Source organism: Onychostoma macrolepis, chromosome 01, assembly GCF_012432095.1.
Source record: "Onychostoma macrolepis isolate SWU-2019 chromosome 01, ASM1243209v1, whole genome shotgun sequence".
NCBI classification, from domain to species: Eukaryota; Metazoa; Chordata; class Actinopteri; order Cypriniformes; family Cyprinidae; genus Onychostoma; species Onychostoma macrolepis.
In genome coordinates, this window is record NC_081155.1 from 11,521,053 (window position 1) to 11,533,030 (window position 11,978).

The 11,978-nt window shown below is 35.1% G+C and overlaps 1 protein-coding gene across 4 annotated transcripts in view; it reads right to left on the reverse strand.

Annotated features, from left to right (window-relative positions):
• The window catches only part of tsc2 (TSC complex subunit 2), a 65,331-nt gene extending 53,568 nt beyond the window's left edge, over window positions 1-11,763 (reverse strand). Inside the window, exons 1-18 of one of the 4 annotated variants that reach the window (XM_058776533.1) lie at window positions 11,586-11,762; window positions 10,434-10,588; window positions 10,268-10,354; window positions 9,692-9,802; window positions 9,460-9,607; window positions 8,906-9,023; window positions 8,136-8,184; window positions 7,936-8,061; window positions 7,770-7,843; window positions 6,278-6,404; window positions 6,046-6,189; window positions 5,527-5,664; window positions 4,383-4,486; window positions 4,199-4,280; window positions 3,957-4,112; window positions 1,045-1,155; window positions 844-966; window positions 587-693 (exon numbers count right to left, since the gene is read on the reverse strand). In XM_058776533.1, the coding sequence (XP_058632516.1) occupies window positions 587-693; window positions 844-966; window positions 1,045-1,155; window positions 3,957-4,112; window positions 4,199-4,280; window positions 4,383-4,486; window positions 5,527-5,664; window positions 6,046-6,189; window positions 6,278-6,404; window positions 7,770-7,843; window positions 7,936-8,061; window positions 8,136-8,184; window positions 8,906-9,023; window positions 9,460-9,607; window positions 9,692-9,802; window positions 10,268-10,354; window positions 10,434-10,568 (1,940 nt within the window). In that variant the 5' untranslated portion in view covers window positions 10,569-10,588; window positions 11,586-11,762. Of the gene's footprint in view, window positions 1-586; window positions 694-843; window positions 967-1,044; window positions 1,156-3,956; window positions 4,113-4,198; window positions 4,281-4,382; window positions 4,487-5,526; window positions 5,665-6,045; window positions 6,190-6,277; window positions 6,405-7,769; window positions 7,844-7,935; window positions 8,062-8,135; window positions 8,185-8,905; window positions 9,024-9,459; window positions 9,803-10,267; window positions 10,355-10,433; window positions 10,589-11,585 lie in introns of all 4 variants that reach the window. The other 3 variants (XM_058776548.1, XM_058776526.1, XM_058776540.1) reach the window with 3 other exon arrangements.
• Between the last annotated feature and the right edge of the window lie 215 nt (window positions 11,764-11,978).

The following is an 11,978-nucleotide window of genomic DNA, read 5'->3' on the forward strand; positions in this document are numbered from 1 at the left end:
AATGTAAATAAACGTATACATTTAAATGTAATAATACGTTAATTTAAAAATACATTTATATTTATTCTTTCTTTACATTTTATAATAAACATAGTACTATAATCTGAATAGCCTCAATTTATGCTTACTTTAATATTAATAATAAATGGAATTAAATGTATACTTCATTTAAATGTAATACATTTGAGTTGAATTTTTAAAATATTTATTTAAAAAGTAATTTTAATTTTTAATAAAAATATTTTTAAATTTAAATCCATTTATATTTTATTTACATTTAATAAGTTCAGTCAATCTGAATATTCTCCTTAATTCATAGTTTTACCTCAGTATTAAGACATTAATACTTCTTTTCAATTTAATAGGACATTTTAGTACAATATAAGTTTAATAGTGCATTTAGTCAATCTAAATATCCTCCTTAACAATTAATATTGATAATAAATGTAAATCAATTCACACTTTATTTAAATTTAATAAATTAAAAATTAAATTTTAAATCAATTTATATACATTTATACTTTAAATTTGATATCCTTTAACATCCTCCTTAAGTGTGTGTGAGAAAACATGCTTGTGTTCTTACCCGACGTCACAGTGACAGTATGGGCTGAATCTCAGGACTCCATCTTTATTGGGGACACCCAGACGATGAAGAGAGTCGGCCCTCATCATCAGTAAGAAATCAAAGACCTGACACACAAACAATGAGGGGAAACAACATCATTAGCTTTTCTGAAGTCGCAGTGATTTGAGAAGGTTACGTGCTCTGAGTATTTGGGTTCTAGCGTGTTCTGAGTGTTTGCTACGGTGTTGCTGACTAACTGGAGTCAAAAGCCTGACCTTGAGGCGTATGGAGCTCCCGATGGCACTGTAGTATTTGTTCTTGTAGTGAAGCTGCAGATGAGAAATCAGCAGCTCGTACACTCGACTGGCGTGACTGGCCGGCAGACTGTACAGTTTACTCTGGAAACAGACACACCATCACTGGAGCTGCTACAGAGAGTGCTCATGAGTGACTGATCAGAAGAGGTGCTGCAGTACCTGTAGGATGTCTAACAGTCCCAGTATGGCGGTCCGGACGTCCTCCAAGGGTGACTCCACAGACAGCTCTCTCTCTCCCTCCATAGAGCAGGTTAACGGACGACTAGCAACCTACAGGAGCACAGGAGAGTTTCACTCAAACAAATCAGGTCTCGTCCACTTGTTTGGGATTTTACATAAAAATGCTGGATTAAAAAAAAAAAAAAAAGTTCTAAATGTGAATGAAAGAATTACGCTCAATTGAGGTTGATCATTTTTATTTGGGCATTAACTATGATGGAAACATTTAAACTACTAATAAATCCATGCTTTATTAATATATTAAAAATACATCTTTCATTTACATTAAATAATACATTTTAATAATTCTAACTATTTTAATTATAAATTAATTATATATATATATATATATATATATATATATATATATATACACACACACACACACAAAATTGTATTCAATTCAATAATACATTTAAATAAATCTATACTTTATTCACATTTAATAGTAATCTATACTTAATTTAAATGTAATAGTACATGCAAATAAAACTAAGCTTAATTTTGAAGATAATATTACATTTAAATAAATCAATACTTACATTTAATAGTAAATTAAAATAAATCTATTCTTAATTTAAGTCTGATAATACATTTAAATAAGTGTAAACTCATTCATCACATTTAATAGAAATCACAATGGCTTCCACATTGGCTTTAACTTCCGTTTGCATTTTTATTTTGCACAAATTTCTCAGGAAGTGACTATTTTGTTCTCTTGAATACAAAGGCTGCTGAATTTGCAAATGTTGTATTACTGCTACACAGTTAATGGCACGTGTCTCTGTGGAATAGGTAGCCAATGGAAGAAGTAATGAATGATTTATATCATCTTGTTTGAAAAGCTTTTCTTAAATCAAATTAAATTCTTAAGAATTATAGCTATCATTTAACAACTCCATATTCCCTTAGATATGCTTGAATGAATAAACTATTTCAGGGCTATATCAGGGTTTTTTAAGCTCAAATTTAAGACTTTTTAAGACCTGCACAAATAAAATTAATACCATATGAGAGGGGTAGGGCAATGTCTACGGTAAACTATTAAACTGTAAAAAGCATGACTTACAGTTCAGAAAGAGGTTTTCACAAAAACAAAAGTTTTATAAAATGACACTAAACCTTTCAGCCTTTAAACCATTTTTTAAGAAAATGGATGAGTCAAAAGTATTAATTATATTAATTTAAACAATTATCAATAAATTATTATATTAATTAAATAAACACATTTTAGTGTTTAGATTTTTATAATGAATTATCTCCTTATCGATCCACCAGTTCACATTTACAGCTCTGCGTGTTTGGAGGGTAAAAACATGGGTCGATTTTCGCATTGGTCTGAACAAAAACAACCCAATGTTCCTGCAATACTGGAGGCTGCAGTTCTAGGACTGCATAGGACCCTATGTTTTTTGGGACAGCACCATCTATTCCAACAGAGGAGACCTGATTCAAACATCAAAAAAACAGATGCAAAGACTAGATCCATGGAAACTATACATTTTTTATCTTTACATCTTATTTTTAATGTAAGATCTAGTGTGAACTTGAGTGTTTGAGGGGGTGACAGCGGCTAATGAACTGAAGCCTCGCACAGACAAGTCTTTCTTTCCAAGAAAACTGAATTTAAAACCAGAATATATTGAAATAAATTAGGTTAAATATTTCAAGAGGGTTACCAACGGGTATGTTTAGGGTTAGGAGTTGATTAGGACAATAATTAAATGTATACAATAAAACAACTACATAATTCCTTAAAAATAATAATAATAATAATAATAATAATAATAATATACAGAATTGAATAGCAAGTGCTATAAAATAGTATGAGCCGCTAATATTTAGTCATTTTGAGTCTAAAAGGGACAGTTTTTTTTTTTTTTTTTAAGAATAGAGAGTGCTAGAGTTAGGGGGTCAAATGAAGATGGAAGAGATGTGTTTTTAGCCGATTCATGAAGATGACTAAGGACTCAGCTGCTTGGATTGAGTTGGGCAGATCATTCCACCAGCAGGGAACAGTTAATGTAAAAGACTGTGAAAGTGATTTTGTGCCTCTTTGGGATGAACAATAGTGAGCGTTCACTTGCAGAACGCAAGCTTCTAGAGGGCACATTAGTCTGAAGTAATGAATTTAGGAAAAGGGGTGCAGAGCCAGTGGTGGTTTTGAAGGCAAACATTAATGCCTTGAATTTTATGCGAGCAGCTATTGGTAGCCAGTGCACATTGATAAACAGAGGTGTGACATTCTTCATTCTTTCTTACATTCTTTTTAGCTCATTAAAAATTGTAAAGGTTTGATAAAACTGGCTGGAAGACCTGACATAATACATACAAAAAATAAATAAAAATAAAATAATAAAAAAAACAAACAAAAAAACACTATAGGCATCCTAGAAATCCAGTTCTGAAACTACAGCCTCCGGTATTGCATGAATACCCTACTCACAACAACAGCCTTATTGAACATGCACATTCATTCTCTGCCAGCAGGAGGGCTTTCGGAACTGTTTCCGCGGTAACGGCAGAACAGCACTGGACTTTGAAATGTGCAGCGCTCATGTTTATTTATAGCCTTTTGAAGTTTAATCACCACATTAAGCTGTATCGAGATTCTGGTCTGTACCCAAATTTAAGACCTCTTGAAATCATAATTAAGACTTTCTTGTACAATTTAAGACATTTTAAGGACCCGCGGGAACCCTGTATAATAAAGGACCATCAGAAATGGTGGAAATCTAGATTCCCTAACATGTGAAAAATTTAATTTTTTGTATTTTAAATTGAAATTTCAAACTGGAGGAAAATGGAATGCCTGCGCTTCCGTTAGTGACATCATGAGTGCGCAGAGCTACCTTCTCGATGATGTCGAGCAGGCTGCTGAAGTGATGGGTGCTGCAGCCCTCGGCGAGATCCACCAGCAGCTGCGTGGCCTGTTTCCTGACGGACAGATCTCGATCTTCGGCGATCTGACCCAGCTGAGGAATCACCACCACCTCGATCAGCTCCTCCTGGTCCCAGAAAACACAAAAAAAATCAAGAAAAACCACAGCCATCTCATGAACACAAGGAAAGGCATGACTGGTTTAGGACTGACTTCGTAGAGCTGTCGGTTTGTGCTGAGCACGAAGGACAGGATGTACAGAACCTTGATCCTGATCACAGTACGGCTCTCATTCCTGACACACACACACACACACACAAAGAGAGAGAGACAGTGTGCGTTATTCCCAGGATTCATTTAACACATGACTTTAGTGAATATGATGATTCAACCAGACCTGAAGAACTTCTCCATGAGTTTGAGCAGGTTCTGCAGCCACCCGTCTTTGGCCGGCTGAATGGACTGAGCTCTGTAGGAAATCAGCGTCAGCACAGACGCATCCTACAGGACAGATTCAACAACAGCCCATCAAACCAAAATAATGCAATTCATTTAAATACAAATGAAGAGTTTATTTGCAAAAAAACATTTTAAATGTAAATGAAAAATCATGTTTTTTATTATGTTATCATGTTTTTATTGTTTGATTGTTAGTTAGCTCTATGTGTTAGTTATTTTTAACCTAATCAAAATAACCCAACTGCAGTTTGATTGAGATTAATTGGAATGCACAATGAAAAAACTTCTGAGTTATCCTTTTTTGCAAATGAACTCTTCATATATTCTTCCTTTACACTGAATAATACATTTAGTCAATGATAATATCCTCCTTCATTTATACATAATTTAATTGTAATTATAAATTTAAATAAATCCATACTTCATTGAAATGTAATAATATTTTAAATTAAATTTAGCAATACATTTAAATACATTTACACTTTCTTTCAATTAAATAAATTCAGTCTGAATATCCTCTTTAATTTATACTTAATTTAAATAATCAATTTAAATACATTTATATAAATTTAGTCAATCTGAATATACTCCTTAATTTATCCTTAAATTAATTTTAATAATGAATTTAAATATATGTATATTTTAATTTGATTTTAATGTCAAAATAAATTTAAACACATTTTACCTTTAATTCAATTTAATAAAATTTAGTTAATCTGAACGTCCTCAATCTATACTAAACTTACGTTTAATAATCAATTTAAACAAATCTATACTTCATTTAAATTGAATAATACATTTTAATTTAAATGTATTAATAAAATTTAAATACATTTACACTTTCATGAAATTTAATAATACATTTCTGAATATCCTTCTTAAATCAGTCAGTAATATCCTTAATTTATACACAATTTAAATTTATTAATAAATTCAAATAAATATATACTTAATTTAAATGTAATATGTTTAAAAATAAACGTTTAATACAACATTTAAATAAATGAATACATTCAAGAAGGGTGAATCAAACCAGACAGCTTCAGAAGTGGACAGACAGACAGAGAGCGAGTGAAACTCACGGGACGTTTATCGGCGCACTTCTCCACCAGGCTGAAGAATCTCTGCGAGGATCCGTGGAAGTCGTTCTGCTCGTACAGCTCCTCGACGGTGCTGAGTAACTCATAAACGATCACCTTCAGGTCAGAGCTGCCCATCGTCTGCACACACCAAATATATGAAGAGCGTCAGGAGATATAATACCCATAAAACAGCTCAGAGTGTGTGTGTGTGTGTGTGTGCGCGCGCGTTTTTGTGACAAATGAGGACATAAATTTGTATAATGACAAGGGTATGACAGGTATTACGAGGAGAAGGTGACTTTTCAGGACATTACCCCATGTGCCCACTTTTCAAAACGCTTATAAAATCACACAGAATGGAGTGTATTGAAAATCTGAAATAGCACAAAGTTTCCTGTAAGGTGTAGGGTTAGTGTAGGGCAATAGCACATACAGTTTGTACAGAATAAAAACCATTACGCCCATGGGATGTCCCCACTTTTCACAAAAACAAACGTGTGTGTTTGCGTGCGTGCGTACCTGTATCTGCTGCAGTAGTCTCTCTATGATAGACAGCAGGATGTCCCACGTCACGACGAGCAGCTCTCGGCCGTACTTCTTGATGAGTCGTGTGATCGACAGCACAATCTCGTAGGACACCACCTCATTCACGCAGCTCATGGCCTGGGCACAGAGGTCAAACACTAGTAGGTTTCATAATATATATATATATATATATAAAAACACAAACTGATGGCAAATTTGCACACACCTTGTAGAAGGAAGGCAGGACCAGAGTGGGTGTGTTTTTGAGGGCAGGAAGTCTGTGAGCTCCCCACAGCGCCATACCAACAAAAAACACAGCACCCCTGAGAAGAGCGGCGTCCTCACTGTACACCCTTCACAAGACACACACACACACACACACACACACACTACTGAGAACACTAGAGCTGTCAACATTACAACAATTCAGCAGTTCATGCCAACACCAATGACTCTCAATCCTAATTTCAATACTAAAGCAAAAAAATTGCTAATAATGTTTGCCTTTGTTTAAAATGTTAAATATTAATATAAATTTTATTATATTAATATTTAACCTTTTTATTAGTAGGGATGCACCGAAATGAAAATTCTTGGCCGAAGCCGAAGAAAATGAAACACTGGGTCGAAGGCAGAAGGCTGAATACAAAACACGGTTTTTCACGTTTTTTTCCCTATTGCATAAATTAAATAGCCAAAATGTGCTTTTTACTGTTTTGTCTTGCTTTTCAAAGAAAAATATCAATTACAAAACAACAATTTAAAACTATTTACTTGAGACCTCAGTGCTTCTTTTTGTTGACAACAGCAGATTTATAAATGATGTTTGTCGCATATCGCATTGTCACATGCCTTTAAAACAAATTCATAAAAATTTTAAGGCCACTGCACACAGAGTCCAAAATTTTTGTCTGAAATTTTCGCACGTTGAAAAATAAATACAATCTCACCTTGTGTCAATCACGTTTACACACTGCCTCTGAAACTTTCATCCTTCATAAAAAAAATTATAATAATGGACCAGGTTTGATTTTCTGCGTTTTCGCATCTATAGCAAGCATTTTGATAGGAAAGGATGACGAATACGAAAAATACGAAAAACGCATACGTAATTTCGGACTCCGTGTGCAATGACCTTTACTGAGCAACTGATGAGTAACACTGTTTCAGAATGCATGCGATTCAAGCGTTTATTAGAAAACATAACATTCTGCTGTTTATTTTCTAATTGTTTAAGGCATTTCACGATTTCAATCATCATACAGTAACCAGCAACAACCAACTCTTCCTCTTCTCATCGGAGACATGCGATGCGGTACTAAACGGTCTCTGGCTGTCGGTGCTTGTAATGATTTTTGCGTCTTTTTCGGACAGTTTTAAATACTTCCACACTGCAGACGTGTTTCCTGCATTAGTGTGCGTCTCTATTTGATCACGGCACGTCATTATTCAGTACAATTTATTCTTATTATGCTATTTTTGGCCGAATAATTCCGGTTGCCGAACATTCAGTGCATCCCTATTTATTAGCAAAAAGAAATACTAAAAGTAGAATGAAACTTATATAAAAAAAGTTTAAATGTTTTTATTTAACAAATAATGTTATTTTTTTCAAGTATATAACTACTGTTATTATTATTATTACCATTATATTTATAGCCTATTGACTCTCTAACCAATCACAAATCTGTCTTCTGTCATTATAAGTCAGTGTGTACCTCTCCTCCATGATACGGCACATGGTGTATATGGCACTGTGACCCAGGTGAGTTCCCAGCACTTTACGCATCAGCTAGAGACACAACCAGACAAAAACAACAACAGAAGTCAAAACATGCTTCTGAACTGCACCATAAATGTGATTTATTAAATTCGACTGAATACCTTCCAGCAGGATTCACAGAACTCCTTCACGTTAACCGTTCGGCACAGTGTGATGATGAACACCGTCAGGGAGTCGGAGGGCAGGCAGTTATAACACACCACAGCGTCTAACACCTGCAGCGCAACCTACACACACAGATTCAGATATCACTGCTTTTATCATAATCCTGAAAGATTGAGCCAAACAACAATTTTTTTACCTCAATATCTGTGGAGGAAGTCGTCCGGTTACAGAGGAGGCAGACTTTCCTGTGAGAAACAAATCAATGAAGTTAGTGCATGTGAAAACTCTCTTACATATGCTTTTCTTTTACTATTTTGACAAAATCAAAAAAAAAAAAAAAAAAATGAATTCCAAAGAAATTCATACATAGACAAATTTACACCAGCATTCAAACGTTTGGGGTCATTGAGTTTTTGTCTTTGAAAGAAGTCTCTTATGCTCACAGAGGCTGCATTAATTTAATTAAAAATACAGTAAAACCACTAATATTGTAAAATATTATTACATTACAATAATATTACATATTATTCTAATTCAAAATACTTTAAAATGTAATTGATTCCTGTGATCAAAGCTGAATTTTCAGCATCATTACTCCAGTCTTCAGTGTCACATGATCCTTCAGAAATCATTCTAATATGTTTCTTGAGCAAATCAACATTTCTATCAATGTTAAAAACAGCTACTATGTATTTTTGTGGAAATTGTGATACAATTTCTCAGGATTCTTTGATGAATGGAAAGTTCAAATAAACACCATTTATTTGAAATAGAAATCTTTTGTAACACAATAAATGTCTTTACTGACACTTTTGATCAATTTAATGCATCATTGTATTAATTCTTTCAAAAAACACAATCTAAAAACAGACCCCATACTTCTGAACTGCAGTGTATATCTGTCAAAATTCAAGTACTTAAGCAGAAGCTTTCAAAAGGTAATAGGAAATGTGAGTGTTTTCTTACTGGACCATGAGGGAGACGTTCTCATCCAGGTAGCAGGAATTAAATTTGACCAAGTTCACGAGGACATGCAGGAAATCTGATGACAGACCGATGTCCATCCACAGCAGAACGAACCGAGCTGAGAGAGAAAACACATACAAACACGTATTACAATCTGCATATGATGCTACACAAACCATTTATACATAGAAAACAGCAGCTCAGACATCTGTTAAATATCTTCTTGGAGAAAGAAAGTCATACAGGTGAGCAAATGAGTTTCTTTCTCCTCTTGAACACAAAAGAAGATATTTTGAAGAATGCTGAAAACCAAACAGTTGACGGTAGCCATTGACTTCCATAGTATTTTTTCCATAGAATGGAAGCCAATGGCTAAAGACAACTGTTTGTTTCCTAACATTCTTCAAAATATATTATTTTGTGCTTAGAAAAGAGAGAAACTCATACAGGTTTGGAACGACATGAGGGTGAGTAAACGATGACAGCATTTCCCTTTTTAGGTGCATTATCTCTTTACGAACACCAGGATGAATCAAAGCACGTGTGAACCGTACCGATCTCCTCCTCTAGGTAGGTGATGTCTTTCCCGTTCTCCGTGAGAGCCTTGAACACCTCCAGTCTCTCGGCCAGATCTTCATTAGAGGGCAGATAGTCCAGAATGATCTTGAAGAAGTACGCTCTGAGCGGACCCAAGCGCTCACCCTGCACAAGAAGATCACGAGGAAAGCATGAGTGGTGTTTGCAGCCACACTGCACTGTGGTTCGTAAGGAGTTCAAAATGTGCACCTGTCCCTGTATAATGGCTCTCAGCAGCACCAGCACTGCATGACGGGCTTCAGGCAGCTGCTCAGGATGCATCATGTCCTCCACGGCCTTCCACACGGCCTCCACCGCACGCTGAAACACACACAACACACTGTAGATCTGCTCACCTGCACATGTGTGACCCTATACCACAAAACTAGCACGGTTATATTTGTAGCAATAGCCAACAATACATTGTATGGGTCAAAATGATCCATTTTTCTTTTATGCCAAAAATCATTAGGATGTTAAGTAAAGATCATGTTCCATGAAGATATTTTGTAAATTTACTACTGTAAATATATCAAAACTTAATTTTTGATTAGTAATATGCATTGCTAAGGACTTCATTTGGACAACTTTAAAGGCAATTTTCTCAATATTTAGATTTTGTTGCACTCTCAGATTCCAGATTTTCAAATTGTTGTATCTCAGCCAAATATCGTCCTATCATAACAAACCATACATCTGTGGAAAGCTTATTTATTAAAAAAATTGAGCCTTATGACTGGTTTTGTGGTCCAGGGTCACATATATGAGCAGGCAGATGCTCCTCACCTCCTCAAACTTCTTGGATTTGGCGAGTTCGCACACGTGGTTGATGACTTTGATCCGGTGGTGGAGGCTGTACTCTGGAGTGAGTTCCTGAAAGAGAGAATATATGAGAAACACAAGGTCGTGGAGAAGTGTAGATGACGTGAGTGATTATTGGAGTGTTTCTGACCATCAGGATTTCCAGCGTGATGATAAACTCTGATGGTTTGCTCTCGGTCTGTTTGCTGTGGGGCCGAGTCGGGCCCAGGCCAAAGATCCCCTTGAACCGGTCCCGCAGAGACTCTTTACTGGGCTGTTTATTCATCTTCAGTCCTGCGAGAGACCCTGAATGAGAGAATGAGATATTTCAAACCTGATACAAGGCTGATATATAAACTAAAAAAAAAAAAAAATTGTAAATAATATTTTAAATGTATATATTTTTTATTTCTATTATTTTCTATTTTTAGATCCAGAATTAAAATACATTTTTGATTTTTTTGATTTTTATTTTAAAATTAATTATTTATTATTAAAATGTTTTACATTTTTAAAAATATTCTGCTATTATTTTTATTATAAGCTTTCTTTTTTTCAAACCTTTTTCCCCTACCCCTGTTTTTTTCTGCTTTTTTGATGCATCTTAAAAAATTACAAATAAATCAAATTCAGTATGTTTTAAAATATTGTATTTATTCTATTTTAAATATGTACCTACAAAGATGCCTTTTTTATGATGACAGCCTAAGAGAATATTAATTCAATGTTTTAATATCTCTCACAGAATTAAAGAAAGAGTACACATATATCGAGGGGCCCAGGGCCCCTGAATGACTGGTAATGGGTCCCTGGATCAGAAAAGATTGACAACTCCTTCTTTAAACAGTCTTTCATATGTCATTTTGGGGTCTCTTTGTGGCATGTCATTTCTAGTACATTGGACCTCAGGATATTTGAGGACCTCAGCTCCTCAAGACCTCAAAACACTTCTACTAAACCATAACTCATTTGTAGCATAAATAACAATCCATTTCACTGATATATCGCTTATTTTGACATGAAAACATGGCAGGAAAACAATACACAGAAGTCAAACGTCTGACACCTCGTGACAGTCCAGTTCAGCTCAGCCCATGCACAAAAAAAAGCCTGCATTTAAAAATGCACCAATTGACTGTGACAGAGACAATAAAAGTTACCTGAAAATAAAAGCGTCAAATAAACCGTGTAAATACACGCAAATCTCCGATGTGGTCAGATAAACAAACCAAATTAAATAAATAAACCAGTATCAATCCACAAACAACATGCCAATGCAGCAAACAAACACACTGCTATTTACCGTCTGCGGATGAAGGAGGTGGGACGATATCGAGAACATAAAACAAAAAAATAGAACTGAACCGCTCCCGATTTATGCATTTATTTGTCACACTGTGTCTCAGCCAACAGACGTACCCCTACTCTCACCAGCCCATTTTACTGCCCCCCGGAAGTCATGCTTAACACACTTCCTACAAAAACACGTCACGTGACAACTGACTGCATGGAATTGTAGTTCTGAGGGCCGCGAGCGCACGTTCACTTTACAAGCGCTGGCGGTGTTCAGAAACTACACACGAAAATCGCTTATGAAACTGACGAGTCTGAATCGGTTCTTTCCGAGAATCGGTTCTTTCGAACAGTTCGATTTAGATGAACCCGTTCAAACAATCGATTCAGTGATTCGTTATAG